General features: G+C 41.2%; 1 protein-coding gene across 1 annotated transcript in view; it reads left to right on the top strand.

Moving 5' to 3' along the window:
* Positions 1–10238: 10238 nt before the first annotated feature.
* Positions 10239–19691, top strand: part of LOC133545189 (pappalysin-2-like) — a 73115-nt gene continuing 63662 nt past the window's right edge. The window contains exon 1 of the mRNA XM_061890564.1: positions 10239–11740. Within this exon, the coding sequence (XP_061746548.1) occupies positions 11143–11740 (598 nt within the window). The 5' untranslated portion in view covers positions 10239–11142. The remainder of the gene's footprint in view (positions 11741–19691) is intronic.

The raw sequence follows: 19691 nt of genomic DNA on the forward strand, positions 1-19691 counted from the left end.
GGTGCCGGTGCATGGATGGTTTTTTATGCTGTGGTGCCAGTGCATTGATGGTGTTTTATGCTGTGGTGCCAGTGCATGGATGGTGTTTTATGCTGTGGTGCCAGTGCATGGATGGTGTTTTATGCTGTGGTGCCAGTGCATTGATGGTGTTTTATGCTGTGGTGCCAGTGCATTGATGGTGTTTTATGCTGTGGTGCCAGTGCATTGATGGTGTTTTATGCTGTGGTGCCAGTGCATTGATGGTGTTTTATGCTGTGGTGCCAGTGCATTGATGGTGTTTTATGCTGTGGTGCCAGTGCATTGATGGTGTTTTATGCTGTGGTGCCAGTGCATTGATGGTGTTTTATGCTGTGGTGCCAGTGCATTGATGGTGTTTTATGCTGTGGTGCCAGTGCATTGATGGTGTTTTATGCTGTGGTGCCAGTGCATTGATGGTGTTTTATGCTGTGGTGCCAGTGCATTGATGGTGTTTTATGCTGTGGTGCCAGTGCATTGATGGTGTTTTATGCTGTGGTGCCAGTGCATGGATGGTGTTTTATGCTGTGGTGCCAGTGCATTGATGGTGTTTTATGCTGTGGTGCCAGTGCATGGATGGTGTTTTATGCTGTGGTGCCAGTGCATTGATGGTGTTTTATGCTGTGGTGCCAGTGCATTGATGGTGTTTTATGCTGTGGTGCCAGTGCATTGATGGTGTTTTATGCTGTGGTGCCAGTGCATTGATGGTGTTTTATGCTGTGGTGCCAGTGCATGGATGGTGTTTTATGCTGTGGTGCCAGTGCATGGATGGTGTTTTATGCTGTGGTGCCGGTGCATTGATGGTGTTTTATGCTGTGGTGCCAGTGCATTGATGGTGTTTTATGCTGTGGTGCCGGTGCATTGATGGTGTTTTATGCTGTGGTGCCAGTGCATGGATGGTGTTTTATGCTGTGGTGCCGGTGCATTGATGGTGTTTTATGCTGTGGTGCCGGTGCATTGATGGTGTTTTATGCTGTGGTGCCAGTGCATTGATGGTGTTTTATGCTGTGGTGCCAGTGCATTGATGGTGTTTTATGCTGTGGTGCCAGTGCATGGATGGTGTTTTATGCTGTGGTGCCAGTGCATTGATGGTGTTTTATGCTGTGGTGCCAGTGCATGGATGGTGTTTTATGCTGTGGTGCCAGTGCATTGATGGTGTTTTATGCTGTGGTGCCAGTGCATTGATGGTGTTTTATGCTGTGGTGCCAGTGCATTGATGGTGTTTTATGCTGTGGTGCCGGTGCATGGATGGTGTTTTATGCTGTGGTGCCAGTGCATGGATGGTTTTTTATGCTGTGGTGCCAGTGCATGGATGGTGTTTTATGCTGTGGTGCCAGTGCATTGATGGTGTTTTATGCTGTGGTGCCGGTGCATGGATGGTTTTTTATGCTGTGGTGCCAGTGCATTGATGGTGTTTTATGCTGTGGTGCCAGTGCATGGATGGTGTTTTATGCTGTGGTGCCAGTGCATGGATGGTGTTTTATGCTGTGGTGCCAGTGCATTGATGGTGTTTTATGCTGTGGTGCCAGTGCATTGATGGTGTTTTATGCTGTGGTGCCAGTGCATTGATGGTGTTTTATGCTGTGGTGCCAGTGCATTGATGGTGTTTTATGCTGTGGTGCCAGTGCATTGATGGTGTTTTATGCTGTGGTGCCAGTGCATTGATGGTGTTTTATGCTGTGGTGCCAGTGCATTGATGGTGTTTTATGCTGTGGTGCCAGTGCATTGATGGTGTTTTATGCTGTGGTGCCAGTGCATTGATGGTGTTTTATGCTGTGGTGCCAGTGCATTGATGGTGTTTTATGCTGTGGTGCCAGTGCATTGATGGTGTTTTATGCTGTGGTGCCAGTGCATTGATGGTGTTTTATGCTGTGGTGCCAGTGCATGGATGGTGTTTTATGCTGTGGTGCCAGTGCATTGATGGTGTTTTATGCTGTGGTGCCGGTGCATTGATGGTGTTTTATGCTGTGGTGCCAGTGCATGGATGGTGTTTTATGCTGTGGTGCCGGTGCATGGATGGTTTTTTATGCTGTGGTGCCAGTGCATTGATGGTGTTTTATGCTGTGGTGCCGGTGCATTGATGGTGTTTTATGCTGTGGTGCCAGTGCATGGATGGTGTTTTATGCTGTGGTGCCAGTGCATGGATGGTGTTTTATGCTGTGGTGCCAGTGCATTGATGGTGTTTTATGCTGTGGTGCCAGTGCATTGATGGTGTTTTATGCTGTGGTGCCAGTGCATTGATGGTGTTTTATGCTGTGGTGCCAGTGCATTGATGGTGTTTTATGCTGTGGTGCCAGTGCATGGATGGTGTTTTATGCTGTGGTGCCAGTGCATTGATGGTGTTTTATGCTGTGGTGCCAGTGCATTGATGGTGTTTTATGCTACGCCCTCTTCCCTCTATGCGGTTGCAGTGGCGATTAAGATGGTTTGGTCATGCGGCTTGACGGCCGGAGTGTTTGTTGATTCATGATGTCCTCATCCTGCCTCACAGGCGCCAGCCTGTTGGCTGACAGATGAAGACCTGGGCAATGACGATTAAGAAGGACCTCTTGGGTTTGAGTCGGTGGAACTCCATCGGTTGGTTCTCCATCTCCTGAGACCTGGCACAGGACTGCCGTGACAACAGCCGCCACGGCTCGGGCTGTTGTCACGGCCAGAGAAGAAGCCGACTCAACCCGCCCAGGGAGAATGCTGTCCCAAGACTCTTATCAACTGATGAGTCCACTAGGGTGCCTCCTGATGCTCTTGTTGTACCCCAGCCACCTGGACAACTATTGGTTAGTCTCAGTCCTATCTTTGTGAGGACGGGTTTGGCCACGGACAGTCAGAGAATGATTGTTTTTATGGGCAGCATCTGGCTGATTGACCAGTTCTGAATACATGTTTCATCTTCCAGAAGGACCTGGTTTCTGACGGTCGGGTCCAAGAATGCGGGTGGAGTCTGACACGCCTTAGCAAGAAACAGACTTCAGCTTTGGTGCCAGTGTTGGACTTGTCTCCTTTCACTCTTCAGTCTTCTAGGCTCAAAAAGTATGCGGAACCAAAAGTGCCTTTTGAAAAGGGCTGGGGGGACCTGGCTGGCCCCCAACACCTGATGCAAGTCACCAAAGTCAAGTGTGTAAGTGCGTGTGTGTGTGTGTGTGTGTGTGTGTGTGTGTGTGTGTGTGTGTGTGTGTGTGTGTGGCAGACAAGCTGAGATGAAGGATCATGTTTGGGGGTCCGTCACAGTGGGGGGCGGGTGAGGCCCCCATTCAGAAATTCTTACACGCACTTTAACTTTCTCGTCCTCTTTTCTTTTCTTCCTCTCCACTCCTGCTGCTCCCCCTCCTGCTCCTCCTCCTGTTCATGCTGCTCCTCCTGCTCCTGTTGCTGCAGTTGACGTGCAAGTTGTCCATGCAAGAGAGTGAGAGTGAGGAATTCTTAGCAGCCACCTTTCACTTCTGCTGCCCCTCTTGGGCCTCTTCACTGCCCTGCTGCCAAACCCTCATTCTTCTCCTCCTCCTCCTCTTTATTCTTCTCCTCATTCTTCTTCTCCTCCTCCTCCACCTCCTCAATCTTCTTCATCTTTTTCTCCTCATTCTTCATCTCCTCCTCATTCTTCATCTCCTCCTCATTCTTCTCCTCCTCCACCTCTTCATTCTTCTTCTTCTCCTCCTCATTCTCCTTCTCCTCCTCATTCTTCTTCTCCTCCTCCTTTTCTTCTTCTCCTCATTATTCTTCTCCTCCTCCTGCTCATTTTTCTTCTTCTCCTTCTCATTCTTCTCCTCCTCCTACTCCTCATTCTTCTTCTTCTCCTCCTCCTCCCCATTTTCTTCTTCTCCTCATTCTTCATCTCCTCCTCCTCGTTCTTCTTCTCCTCCTCTTCCTCCTCCTCTTCATTCTTCTTCTTCTTTTTCTCCTCATTCTTAATTTTCTCCTCCCCATTCTTCTCCTCCTCCTCCTCCTCCTCCTCATTCTACTTTTCTTCATTCTTCTTCTCCTCATTCTCCTTCTCTTCATTCTTCCTTCTCCTCTTTGTTCGTCTCCTTCTTATTCTTCTTCTCTTCATTCTTTGTCTCATCTTCATTCTTCTTCTTTTCTTTCTTCTTCTCCTCATTCTCCTTCTCTTCATTCTTCCTTCTCCTCATTGTTCTTCTCCTTCTCATTCTTCTTCTCTTCATTCTTTGTCTCATCTTCATTCTTCTTCTTTTCATTCTTCTCTTCATTCTTCTCCTCCTCCTCATTCTTTTCCTCATTCCTGTCCTTCACCTCATTTTTCTTCTTCTCCTTATTCTTCTTCTCATTATTCTTCTTATTCTCCTCATTCTTCTTCTCCTCTTCATTCTTCTTCTCCTCTTCATTCTTCTCATCCTCATTCTTCACCTCATTTTTTCTCCTTATTCTTCTGCTCATTCTTCTTCTCCTCATTTTTCTTCATCTCCTCCTCCTCATTTTTTTTTTCTTCTTCTTCTTCTCCTCATTCTTCTTGTTGTTCTTCTTCTTCTCCTCATTCTTTTTCTCCTCCTCCTCTACATTCTTATTTTCTTCATTCTTCTTCTTCTCATTCTCCTTCTCATTCTTCTTCTCTTCATTCTTCTCCTCCTGATTCCTGTCCTTCACCTCATTTTTCTTCTTCTTCTTCTTCTTCCTCTTCCTCATTCTTTTTGTTTCCATCATTCTTCTTTTCCCCATTCGTCCTCTTCTCTTCCGTCTCATTCTCCTCCTCCTCATTCTTCTTCTTCTTTTTCATCTTCTTCATCTACTCCTTTTACTCCTTTTTCTTCTTCTTCTTCTTCCTCCTTTTCCTCCTCCACATTCTACTTTTTTTCATTCTTCTTTTTCTTCTTCTTCCTCCTACTCTTCCTCTTCTTCTTTTTCTCCTCATTCTTCTTCTTCTTTTTCATCTTCTTCATCTACTCCTTTTACTCCTTTTTCTTCTTCTTCTTCTTCCTCCTTTTCCTCCTCCTCTTCTTCATCTTCTTCTTACTCCTTTTCTTAAATGATAAATGGGTTGTACTTGTATAGTGCTTTTCTACCTTCAAGGTACTCAAAGCGCTTTGACATTACTTCTTCATCTTCTTCTCACTCCCCCTCTTCTTCTTTATCTTCTCCTTTCTCTTCTTCTTTTTCCTCTTCTTGCACCACCACCATTCTTCTTGCACATGCGGAATTCACGCTCACAATATACACTAAGTACTTCACTATGTACTACACCCTACACACCATGTACTACACTATATACACTATATACTACACTATATACACTATGTACTACACTATGTACACTATGTACTAAACTATATACACTATGTACTTCACTATGTACTACACTATACACACCATGTACTACACTATATACACTATGTACTACACTATATACAATATGTACTACACTATGTACACTATGTACTACACTATATACATTATGTACTTCACTATGTACTACACTATACACACCATGTACTACACTATATACACTATGTACTACACTATATGCATTATGTACTTCACTATGTACTACACTATACACACCATGTACTACACTATATACACTATGTACTACACTATATACAATATGTACTACACTATGTACACTATGTACTACACTATATACATTATGTACTTCACTATGTACTACACTATACACACCATGTACTACACTATATACACTATGTACTACACTATACACACTATGCACTACTGTATATTCACTATGTACTACATTATAAACACCATGTACTACACTATATACACTATGTACTACACTATACACACTATGCACTACTGTATATTCACTATGTACTACACTATAAACACCATGTACTACACTACATACACGATGTACTACAGTACATACACCACATACTACAGTCAATACACCATTTACTACAATATAAACGCCATGTACTACACTACAGACACCACATACTAGAGTACATACACCACATATACAGTACATATGCCATATACTACACTATAAACGCCATGTACTACACTACAGACGCCACATACTAGAGTACATACACCACATATACAGTACATATGCCATATACTACACTATAAACGCCATGTACTACACTACAGACACCACATACTAGAGTATGTACACCACATATACAGTACATATGCCATATACTACACTATAAACGCCATGTACTACACTACAGACACCACATACTAGAGTACATACACCACATATACAGTACATATGCCATATACTACACTATAAACGCCATGTACTACACTACAGACACCACATACTAGAGTATGTACACCACATATACAGTACATATGCCATATACTACACTATAAACGCCATGTACTACACTACAGACGCCACATACTAGAGTACATACACCACATATACAGTACATATGCCATATACTACACTATAAACGCCATGTACTACACTACAGACGCCACATACTAGAGTACATACACCACATATACAGTACATATGCCATATACTACACTATAAACGCCATGTACTACACTACAGACACCACATACTAGAGTACATACACCACATATACAGTACATATGCCATATACTACACTATAAACGCCATGTACTACACTACAGACGCCACATACTAGAGTACATACACCACATATACAGTACATATGCCATATACTACACTATAAACGCCATGTACTACTGTACATAAACCACATACTACTGTACATAAACCATACACTATGCTACATAGACCATATAGTAAAGTAAATACTACAGTGTATACTATTTACCACATTTTGCAGCAGCCAGAACTAAGTCCTGGATCCACTTGACCTTCCACCTTGCCAAGTACTTTTCAAAGTACTCATATTTCACAGCTCCTGTGACAGCAGCCTGAAACCTGTTCCAGTGGTTTTTCCAAGCGTCCAAGGATGCCGGATGGTTTTCATTTTGCAAAACAGCAATGAAAAGTCTGCCAATAGAAATATTTTTGCTGTCTTGGACTAAGGACTTTCAAAGTGGTTGGACTTGGTCAGCAGCTGGTGATCAGTCCACCATAAGCAAAACATGTTTTGTTTTTTTCTACCACCTCCAACCAAATACCCACAGTAGACCTTGGATAGTTCCTGAGGTCCCTGGATCGGCCCCAGAAGGAACATTTTATTGCCGTGACAGAAAGTGTTTCCCCGACTGCGGGAGGAGTTGACTTCCCTTTGCTTTGGGGCTGAAGAGAACTTTCTGACTGTTGTTTGTGTTGAAGAGCCCAGACTTCTTGGAGTCTTCTTGGTGCGGTCCCCACTGCTGACCCTGTAGATCCACTAGGAGATGTCAACGCCATCCTGAAGGGAGGATCTAAAACTGTTATGTTACTGGACTTTAGTTTGTTTGTCCATACGTGCACCTGGCACCAGGACACCCTAAGATGCAGGTCTAGGATCAACTCTATGGTCGCATCATCCGACCTGCATCTGCATGTTTAGGCAAGAGTCTGAGCTGTCCATTGATCACCAGGCGGGGTTTTGGACAATCTGACTGGACAATCCCAAGTGTTTTGTCAGGGTGTGCTCGGAATGTTTGGCAGGGTCCTCAACTTTACTTACAGCTTGTCCTGCAGCCCAGGCTAGGCCAAGGACACTGAGTTCAAACAGGCCGCCGGATTTCCGATCTGAGCTGTGGTCGCAAGGTGGTTGGTGCCAGCCAGAGCAGCAATCCCCCGACCCAAAGGTGGACACCAGAGGTTAGGGAGGCCATCCAGCTGACCAGGGAGTCACACTGAGCATGGAGTGTTGTGGGGCCCATGAAGCACAGTTTTTAGTCAGCCTTGAAGAATTTCGGCAAGCCGTCCAACACGTCAGGAACTAGAAGTAACGCCAACTCCACACTGACCTCGGTGGTGGAATCGATACTTTTAGGCCCTTCTCAATCCCACTGACACACCTTTTGAGGACGCAAATCTATCCCTGTGGCTGAGGTAGTCAACAACTCTTCAATGGCCTGGATCCAGGGGTAGACCAGTTGTGGAACTGTCTTGGTTGACACATCTTTGTAACATTGCATATAAATTGGGATAGTACCTCTGGATCGGCATGGCGAGGTGGTCCCCCTTTTCAAGACGAGGGACCAGAGGGTGTGTTCCAACTTCAGGAGGATCAGCAGGATCACTCTTCCTGACTTCACTGGGGGGGGGGTCTATTCCAGACAGCTGGAGAGAAGGTACGGTCGCTGTTTTTTCTTCAGCGACAGAGGGTGCAATTTGTTTTTCGTCCTGGTTGTTGATCTACACCCTCAAGGACACTGGGTGGTGCATGGGAGTTTACCCTTTGGTCCACGTGTGCTTTGTGGTCTGACCGTGTTCCTCAGGGATCCGTGACATGTGATTAGTGCCAAAAAGAGCAAGATTGCAGATTCCTAACAAAGCCGTCGCTGCTTCTCCAGAAGCCACGCCTCCTGTGCTGCGCCTCCACACCAACAAAGGAGGCTCTCGACTTACTCTTCCTCGGCGGCTGCCAAGACCTCCGACTCATGGCAGTCCTCGTATGCTGCAGCAGTGCCTGGACTGGGACTACGTCGTTGGTTGAAAGAGTGGGTAGTCCATGGATGTTCTCCTTGCCAACCACAGCCACCTCCATAGTCCTGGGACGCTGCCAGAGCCTCCATCAGGCTTGTCCTCCTCCTCCTCCTCCTCCCCGTCAGATGCAGCGGCACGCCACTCCTTGCCGACACCTGACTCTCCCCTGCCGACTGCAGGGACTCTTCTAGGCCCCTCCTCCAGCCCTTCATGGTGGGGGCGCGGTTTGGCGACCAACCCCCAAGTCTGCCCGCCACCCGCCCTTTGTTGAAACATCTGGAATAATTCTTATCGGGGTGTGGGGGGGCTAGTGACTGAAAGGTTGGACAGTGCTCCTATTTTTTGCTCCACTTCCTGTTTGCCCTGTTGTCTCTTTGTTTGCACGTTTGCTTCTACTTCTTTTTTGCTTGGACTTGTTTCGCTTCAGAGGTCTTATGTTTGCCATTTTCTATTTGACCTGTGGTCCACTGCTGCCACCACACCTGCGTTCCCGTGGGGTACCTAATAAAAGGGCCTTTGACCTACACGTCCATCCTGTCTCTGCATCCTGGGCTCACGCCGCCTGCTCTCATGCCCGAACATATTTATGTTAATTGTATAATAAAATATACATTTATTTTATTAGGTTAAAAAATTTTTTAAATCATGTTGATTGTATAATAAAATATAAAATGATGGTAAATATATAATAAGGTATACAATTATATCAATTATTAATTAACTTTTACTGTTATTTTAATTATATGATATACCGTACATTTGTGTTAATTATAAAATAAAACGTTCATTTATGTGAATTACATAATAAAATATACATTTATCAGATTGGTATCAAAGTGGTTTCAGAGTGATATCAGATAAAAATCAGATTAATAAAATATTGATATCAGATTGATATCGAATTGATATCATATAGATATGCGATTGATATCAGATAGACGCATTAATATAAGACTGATATCATATGGATATGAGATTGATTTCAGATAGATATCATATGGATATGAGACTGATATCATATAAACATGAGACTGATATATTGATACAACATTGATATCTGATAGATGTCATATTGATATGAGACTGATATCATAAGCTATGAGACTGATATCAATACGATATGAGACTGATAAATGAATATGAGATTGATATCTGATGGATGTCATACTGATATGAGACTCATATCATATAGATATGAGACTGATATCAGATAGATATGAGATTGATATCATATAGATATATTGATATGAGACTGATATCAGATAGATATCATATGGATATGAGACTGACATCATATTGATATGAGACTGATATATTGATACAACATTGATCTGATATCAGATAGATATCATATTGATACGAATGTCAGGAGGTGTTGGTGACGAACCCCAAGATGCAGAGATGGCAGGCGCAGTAGTAGATGATGATACAAGGTAGATATCATGTTGTCAGTATCATTAGTAGATGATGATTCAAGGTAGATATGATGTAGGCAGTATCAGTACTAAATGATGATACAAGATAGATATAATGTAGGCAGTATCAGTAATAGATGGTGATACAAGGTAGATATCATGTATCAGTAGTAGATGATGATACAAGGTAGGAGGTCCTCCAGTAGCAGTGATGACGTCACATAGAGAGAGAGAGAGAGAGAGAGAGAGAGAGAGAGAGAGAGAGAGACCACAAAGTAAGAACCACACACTCTTGGACTGGACCGGACTTTAGTGGACTTACATGGACTCTATCAGACATTAGTGGACTTTACTGGACTTTTTTTTTACTTTATTGAACTTTTTTGGATCTTTGTGGACTTTATTGGACCTTGGTGGACTTTATCGAACTTGTTTGGACTTGATTGTACTTTATTGGACTTTGGTGGACTTTATTGGACCTTGGTGGACTTTTTTTTTTGATCTTGGTGGACTTTATTGGACCTTGGTGGACTTTATCAAACTTGTTTGGACCTTGGTGGACTTTATCGAACTTGTTTGGACCTTATTGGACTTTGGTGTACTTTATTGGACTTTAGTGGACTTTATTAGACTTGTTCGGACCCTTTTGGACTTTCGGGGACTTTACAGGACTTGTTTGGACTTTATTGGACTTTGAGGACTTTATTGGACTTGTTTGGACTTTAAGGACTTTATTGGACTTGTTTGGACTCCATTGGACCTTGGTGGACTTTATTGGACTTGTTTGGACTTTATTGGGCTTGGTGGACTTTATTGGACTTGTTTGGACTCCATTGGACCTTGGTGGACTTTATTGGACTTGTTTGGACTTCATTGGACCTTGGTGAACTCTTTGGACTTCATTGGACCTTTGTGGACTTTATTGGACTTTGACATACTTTATTGGACATTTGTGGACTTTATTGGACTCGTTTGGACTTTATTGGACTTTTGGTGGACTTTATTGGACTTTGACGAACTTCATTGGACTTGTTTGGTTTTTATGGGACTTGTTTGGACTTTTTCGGGACCTCGCATGCTTGGGTTCTGGGGTCCCCCTGGCATCGAGTAAAAAGGAGGTCTTAATTCTGAGAGACTAAGTGAAAACTGGAATGGAGTGGTGTCCATGAAGCGAGGAAGGTGTAGACCTTGGCCGCACCTGAAAGGATGAAGTTGTTGCTCCTGCTGCTGGCCCACACTGCCTTGCTGAAGGGCAGCGTGCTGAGGCAGCACAAAGGCACGCGGGTGACCCGTGTCCAGCGCCAAGCCAAGGAGTCGTGCTCGGAGTCCTGGAGGCCGGCCTCCCCACGGCGACCCCTAGTGGCCGTGTCCAGGAAGACCCACAGGAAGCTCCTTCGCAGGTCAAAAGACTGGCCTGATTTCTTTCCGGGACCTTTCCAAGACCCCCACCATGCGGACCTGGACCCCCCGGGGTCACCTCCAGCCTCCAGGTCCGCTCGCAGCCTTCAAGAAGACCGGAAGAATTCCACTTCCAGCGGTCTTCTCCAAAACCCCGGCCGAGGTCCTCCTTCCAGCGGTCCCGATCAGGACTGGTCCGAGGAGGCGGAAGGGGGCGGGGCCAGCAGGTGGGGCCAAGCCGTGCCGAGAGCTCCGCCCTCCTGGATGACGGCGCTGCACTTCAGGGGCGGTCTGGAGGGGATCCGCCTGAAGACGGGCGCTCAGGTGGACCTGCCCAGGGCCAAGTTCACCTTGGAACTGTGGATCCTTCCGGAAGGCGGCCAGAGCGACCCTGCGCTCATAGCAGGTGAGCTTTTCTTCTTGCACTCGCTTCATGCAGCATTTCTTTGGATGTTTGGAAAAACCACAAACTAAAAACTTCTCAGCTCCGCAAAGTCAAGAAGAAAGTTCCTCATACTCTTATTAATTCTTAAATATTCTTTGTTATTATTATTATTATTATTTGTACAGTTATTATTAGCATTAATTGTATTGACTATTTACTGTTGCAAAATAAGATTAATAGTTACTCTCATTACTATGTATTGTCAGTTGAAGTTATTAATTATTATTACTGTTATTATTGTGTTTGCCATTTTATTATTATTCATATTAATAATATAACTCTATGTACTTTATTCAGTATTATTTTTATCATTATTATTGTTATCATCAATATAATGGTTTTATTATTATTGTTTTTATTATTATATAAATTATTATTATGTCTTGTTTAGAATTATTTTTATTAATATTATCATTATCATTATAGATAAATATACATTTTCATGTTAGTTATTGACATTATTCTCATTGTATATGAATTATTACTATTTACTATTTTACTATGGAGTATAATTAATATTACTATACTTGTTGTTATTACTATTATTATTATTACTATTATTATTAACTATTGATGAAATATTATTCAAAAAATAATTATTACTATTGACTATTTTACTATGAATTGTTACTATTTACTGATTTACTATGGATTATTAATAATATTATATATTATTATTAACTATTGGTGAAACATTATTGAAGTGTCAATTATTACTATTGACTGTTTTGCTATAAATTATTGCTAATATTATGCTATTTGTTTTTATTATTATTATTATTGTTATTATTATTAACTATTGATGAAATATTATTCAAATATTAATTATTACTATTGACTGTTTTATTATGAATTATTACTAATATCATGCTTGTTGTTTTTATTATTATTATTATTATTAACTATTGATGAAATATTATTAAAATATTAATTATTACTAATGACTGTTTTACTATGAATTGTTACTAATATTATGCTTGTTGTTTTTATTATTATTAACTACTAATGAAATATTATTTAAATATTAATTATTACTATTTACTTTTTTACTATGGAATATTAATAATATTATACATTATTATTAACTATTGGTGAAATATTTTTGAAATATCAATTATTACTATTGACTGTTTTACTATAAATTATTACTAATATTATGCTAGTTGTTTTTATTATTATTGTTATTATTATCGATGAAATATTATTCAAATATTAATTATTACTATTGACTGTTTTACTATGAATTGTTACTAATATTATGCTTGTTGTTTTTATTATTATTAACTACTGATGAAATATTATTTAAATATTAATTATTACTATTTACTTTTTTACTATGGATTATTAATAATATTATACATTATTATTAACTATTGGTGAAATATTTTTGAAATATCAATTATTACTATTGACTGTTTTACTATAAATTATTACTGATATTATGCTAGTTGTTTTTATTATTATTGTTATTATCGATGAAATATTATTCAAATATTAATTATTACTATTGACTGTTTTACTATGAATTGTTACTAATATTATGCTTGTTGTTATTATTATTATTAACTACTGATGAAATATTATTCAAATATAAATTTTTACTATGGATTATTAATAATTGTATACATTAATAATAATAATAATATTATAATATTAATAATATTATACATTATTATTAACTATTGGTGAAGTATTAATGAAATATCAATTATTACTTTGGACTGTTTTACTATCAATTGTTACTAATATTATGCTTGTTGTTATTATTATTATTATTATTATTATTATTATTATTAACTACTGATGAAATATTATTCAAATATTAATTATTACTATTTACTTTTTTATTATGGATTATTATTAACTATTGGTGAAATATTAATGAAATATCAATTATTACTATTGACTGTTTTACTGTACATTATTACTAATATTATGCATGTTGTTTTCATTATTATTGTTATTATTATTATTAACTATTGATGAAATATTATTCAAATATTAATTATTACTATTGACTGTTTTACTATGAATTATCACCAATATTATGCTTGTTGTTTTTGTTATTATTATTATTATTATTATTAACTTTTGATGAAATATTATGTAAATATTAATTATTACTATTGACTGTTTTGCTATGAATGGTTACTAATATTATGCTTTTTGTTTTTATTATTATTAACTATTGATGAAATATTATTCAAATATTAATTATTACTATTTACTGTTTTACTATGGATTATTAATAATATTATATGTTATTATTGACTATTGGTGAACTATTATTGAAAAATCAATTATTACTATTGACTGTTTTACTATAAATTATTACTAATAATATGCTTGTTGTTGTTATTATTACTATTATTAATAACTGTTGATGAAATATTATTCAAATATTAACTATTACCATTTAATGTTTTTAGCCCCACCTTATGGTCTACCTAATTATTTTTAATATTATTAATTTCATTAATATTAACTATTGATTAACTGTATCATTTTATGTTGATTATTTTTGTTATCATCATGACATAATTATCATTACTCTTTATTGTTGTGATATGTAGTATTACCATTACTTGTAGTGAAGTGAAGTATATTTATATAGCGCTTTTCTCTAGTGACTCAAAGCGCTTTACATAGTGAAACCCAATATCTAAGTTACATTTGAAGCAGTGTGGGTGGCACTGGGAGCAGGTGGGTAAAGTGTCTTGCCCAAGGACACAACGGCAGTAACTAGGATGGCGGAAGCGGGAATCGAACCTGCAACCCTCAAGTTGCTGGCACGGCCACTCTACCAACCGAGCTATATTGCCCCTATAATAATAATAATAATAATACACCTGTATTTGTATTATTATTATTATTATTATTATCATCATTAATATTATTTACTACTGATGAACTATTAACCAAATAATAATAAATAATATTTATTGTTATTACGGTCTAATTAGTATTAATATTAACTATTGATTAAGTCTACCATGAAATATTTGATATTTTTGTTATTGTCAATAAAAAATAATAATTGTTACCATTCACTGCGTAGTATTTATTGTTATTATTCGTAATATTACTTACGATTATTAGTCAGGAATAAATCATTTCAACGTCAGCTGGTTTGTTTCATGAAGTATTCAGTAGAAAAATATTTGCTGTACGGAATGTGTATTTTGTCTAGCAGTTACCATGGCAACCGACCCAGTATACATTGATATTGTCTAGCAGTTGCCATGGCAACGGACCCAATATATATTAATATTGTGTCGTTTGTTTCCATGGCAACAGACCCATGTCCAGTAATCAGAGTATTGTGTGAGTAAGAAGAACTATTATACTGCTATATTCCAGTATTACGTATTAAACGTGTACTTGACTTCCACAACTTTGTTTCACGCCATAAAAGAAGCAAATATTTTGAGGTGAGAACAGAAAGAATGTTCCTGTGGTGGTCCGTGACCACATGACCATGTGACCACATGACCATGTGACCACATAACCACATGACCATGTGACCACATGACCACGTGACCACATGACCACGTGACCACATGACCATGTGACCACATGACCATGTGACCACATGACCATGTGACCACAGGCATCCAATGAAAACATGATCATTATTATTGTTGTTGTTGTGTAATCACACTTTTTGCAGTACATGTTGCAGTACTACTACACATACATATTTGTTTTATATGTTTGTATACTTACTTACTGCATATTTCATACACTTAATTACTGCATGTTTTATATACTTATTTATTTCATATTTTATATACCTTTTTACTGCATATTTGATATACTTATTTACTGCATATTTTATATACTTATTTACTGCATGTTGTATATACTTATTTATTGCATATTTTTATATATGTATTTACTGCATATATTATATACTTATTTATTGCATATTTTGTATACGTATTTACTGCGTTTTTTTAATATATGTATTTACTGCATATTTTATATGCTTATTTATTGCATATTTTATGTAGTTATTTACTGCATATTTTATATACTTATTTATTGCATATTTTATTTACTTATTTACTGCATATTTTATAAACCTATTTACTTCATATTTTATATACTTATTTATTGCATATTTTATTTACTTATTTACTGCATATTTTATAAACCTATTTACTGCATATTTTATATACTTATTTATTGCATATTTTATTTACTTATTTACTGCATATTTTATAAACTTATTTACTGCATATTTTACATATTTATTTACTGCATATTTTATAAACCTATTTACTGCATATTTTATATACTTATTTATTGCATATTTTATTTACTTATTTACTGCATATTTTAGAAACCTATTTACTGCATATTTTATATACTTATTTATTGCATATTTTATTTACTTATTTACTGCATATTTTATAAACTTATTTACTGCATATTTTATTCAGTTATTTACTGCATATTTTATAAACCTATTTACTGCATATTTTATATACTTATTTATTGCATATTTTATATACTTATTTACTGCATATTTGATATACTTATTTACTAGGTATTGTAAATACTTATTTATAGAAACAATAAGAGGTAAGTGTTTAAAAGTGAAATAAGAACTACATAAATAAGAAATATAAACAATAAAATAATATTTTGACCAACTTCCTGTGGTTGACACACCTGTAGTACCGGACTGGACACACCTGTAGTCCCAGGCTGGACACACCTGTAGTCCCGGACTGGACACACCTGTAGTCCCAGAGTGGACACACCTGTAGTCCCAGTGTGGACACACCTGTAGTCCCAGAGTGGACACACCTGTAGTCCCAGAGTGGACACACCTGTAGTCTCAGACGAGACACACCTGTAGTCCCAGGCTGGACACACCTGTAGTCCCAGAGTGGACACACCTGTAGTCCCAGAGTGGACACACCTGTAGTCCCGGACGAGAAACACCTGTAGTCCCAGGCTGGACACACCTGTAGTCCCGGACTGGACACACCTGTAGTCCCAGACGAGACACACCTGTAGTCCCGGACTGGACAGACCTGTAGTCCCAGGCTGGACACACCTGTAGTCCCAGGCTGGACACACCTGTAGTCCCAGAGTGGACACACCTGTAGTCCCAGAGTGGACACACCTGTAGTCCCAGTGTGGACACACCTGTAGTCCCAGAGTGGACACACCTGTAGTCCCAGAGTGGACACACCTGTAGTCCCAGGCTGGACACATCTGTAGTCCCAGACGAGACAAACCTGTAGTCCCGGACTGGACACACCTGTAGTCCCAGGCTGGACACACCTGTAGTCCCAGGCTGGACACACCTGTAGTCCCAGAGTGGACACACCTGTAGTCCCAGAGTGGACACACCTGTAGTCCCAGAGTGGACACACCTGTAGTCCCAGACGAGCCACACCTGTAGTCCCAGATGAGACACACCTGTAGTCCCAGGCTGGACACACCTGTAGTCCCAGACTGGACACACCTGTAGTCTCAGACTAGACACACCTGTAGTCCCAGAGTGGACACACCTGTAGTCCCAGAGTGGACACACCTATAGTCCCAGACGAGACACACCTGTAGTCCCAGGCTGGACACACCTGTAGTCCCAGGCTGGACACACCTGTAGTCCCAGACTGGACACACCTGTAGTCCCAGACTGGACACACCTGTAGTCCCAGACTGGACACACCTGTAGTCTCAGACTAGACACACATGTAGTCCCAGACGAGACATACCTGTAGTCCCAGACGAGACACACCTGTATTCCCAGACGAGACACACCTGTGGTCCCAGTCTGGACACACCTGTAGTCCCAGGCTGGACACACCTGTAGTCCCAGACGAGACACACCTGTAGTCCCAGATGAGACACACCTGTAGTCCCAGAGTGGACACACCTGTAGTCCCAGACGAGACACACCTGTAGTCCCAGGCTGGACACACCTGTAGTCCCAGGCTGGACACACCTGTAGTCCCAGACTGGACACACCTGTAGTCCCAGGCTAGACACACCTGTAGTCCCAGACGAGACACACCTGTAGTCCCAGACGAGACACACCTGTAGTCCCAGGCTGGACACACCTGTAGTCCCAGACTGGACACACCTGTAGTCCCAGACTGGACACACCTGTAGTCCCAGACGAGACATACCTGTAGTCTCGGACTAGACACACCTGTAGTCCCAGACGAGACACACCTGTAGTCCCAGACGAGACACACCTGTAGTCTCAGACGAGACATACCTGTAGTCTCAGACGAGACACACCTGTAGTCCCAGACGAGACACACCTGTAGTCCCAGAATGGACACACCTGTAATCCCAGCCTGGACACACCTGTAGTCCCGGACTGGACACACCTGTAGTCCCAGTGTGGACACACCTGTAGTCCCAGTGTGGACACACCTGTAGTCCCAGAGTGGACACACCTGTAGTCCCGGAGTGGACACACCTGTAGTCCCGGAGTGGACACACCTGTAGTCCCAGACGAGACACACCTGTAGTCCCAGGCTGGACACACCTGTAGTCCCGGAATGGACACACCTGTAGTCCCAGACGAGACACACCTGTAGTCCCGGACTGGACACACCTGTAGTCCCAGGCTGGACACACCTGTAGTCCCGGACTGGACACACCTGTAGTCCCAGAGTGGACACACCTGTAGTCCCAGAGTGGACACACCTGTAGTCCCAGAGTGGACACACCTGTAGTCCCAGACGAGACACACCTGTAGTCCCAGACGAGACACACCTGTAGTCCCAGAGTGGACACACCTGTAGTCCCAGACTGGACACACCTGTAGTCTCAGACTAGACATACCTGTAGTCCCAGACGAGACACACCTGTATTCCCAGACGAGACACACCTGTATTCCCAGACGAGACACACCTGTGGTCCCAGTCTGGACACACCTGTAGTCCCAGACGAGACACACCTGTAGTCCCAGACGAGACACACCTGTAGTCCCAGACGAGACACACCTGTAGTCCTAGGCTGGACACACCTGTAGTCCCAGACTGGACACACCTGTAGTCCCAGACTGGACACACCTGTAGTCCCAGAAGAGACATACCTGTAGTCTCAGACTAGACACACCTGTAGTCCCAGACGAGACACACCTGTAGTCCCAGACTGGACAAACCTGTAGTCCCAGAGTGGACACACCTATAGTCTCAGACTAGACACACCTGTAGTCTCAGACTGGACACACCTGTAGTCCCAGGCTGGACACACCTGTAGTCCCAGACGAGACACACCTGTAATCCCCGACGAGACACACCTGTAGTCCCCGACGAGACACACCTGTAGTCCCAGACTGGACACACCTGTAGTCTCAGACTAGACATACCTGTAGTCCCAGACGAGACACACCTGTAGTCCCAGACGAGACATACCTGTAGTCCCAGACGAGACACACCTGTAGTCCCAGGCTGGACACACCTGTAGTCCTAGGCTGGACACACCTGTAGTCCCAGACTGGACACACCTGTAGTCCCAGACTGGACACACCTGTAGTCCCAGACAAGACATTCCTGTAGTCTCAGACTAGACACACCTGTAGTCCCAGACGAGACACACCTGTAGTCCCAGACTGGACACACCTGTAGTCCCAGAGTAGACACACCTGTAGTCTCAGACGAGACACACCTGTAGTCCCAGACGAGACACACCTGTAGTCCCAGGCTGGACACACCTGTAGTCCCAGACTGGACACACCTGTAGTCCCAGACTGGACACACCTGTAGTCCCAGACAAGACACACCTGTAGTCTCAGACTAGACACACCTGTAGTCCCAGACGAGACACACCTGTAGTCCCAGACTGGACACACCTGTAGTCCCAGAGTAGACACACCTGTAGTCTCAGACGAGACACACCTGTAGTCCCAGGGTGGACACACCTGTAGTCCCAGACG

Source organism: Nerophis ophidion, linkage group LG28 (assembly GCF_033978795.1).
Source record: "Nerophis ophidion isolate RoL-2023_Sa linkage group LG28, RoL_Noph_v1.0, whole genome shotgun sequence".
In the NCBI taxonomy this organism is placed as follows: Eukaryota; Metazoa; Chordata; class Actinopteri; order Syngnathiformes; family Syngnathidae; genus Nerophis; species Nerophis ophidion.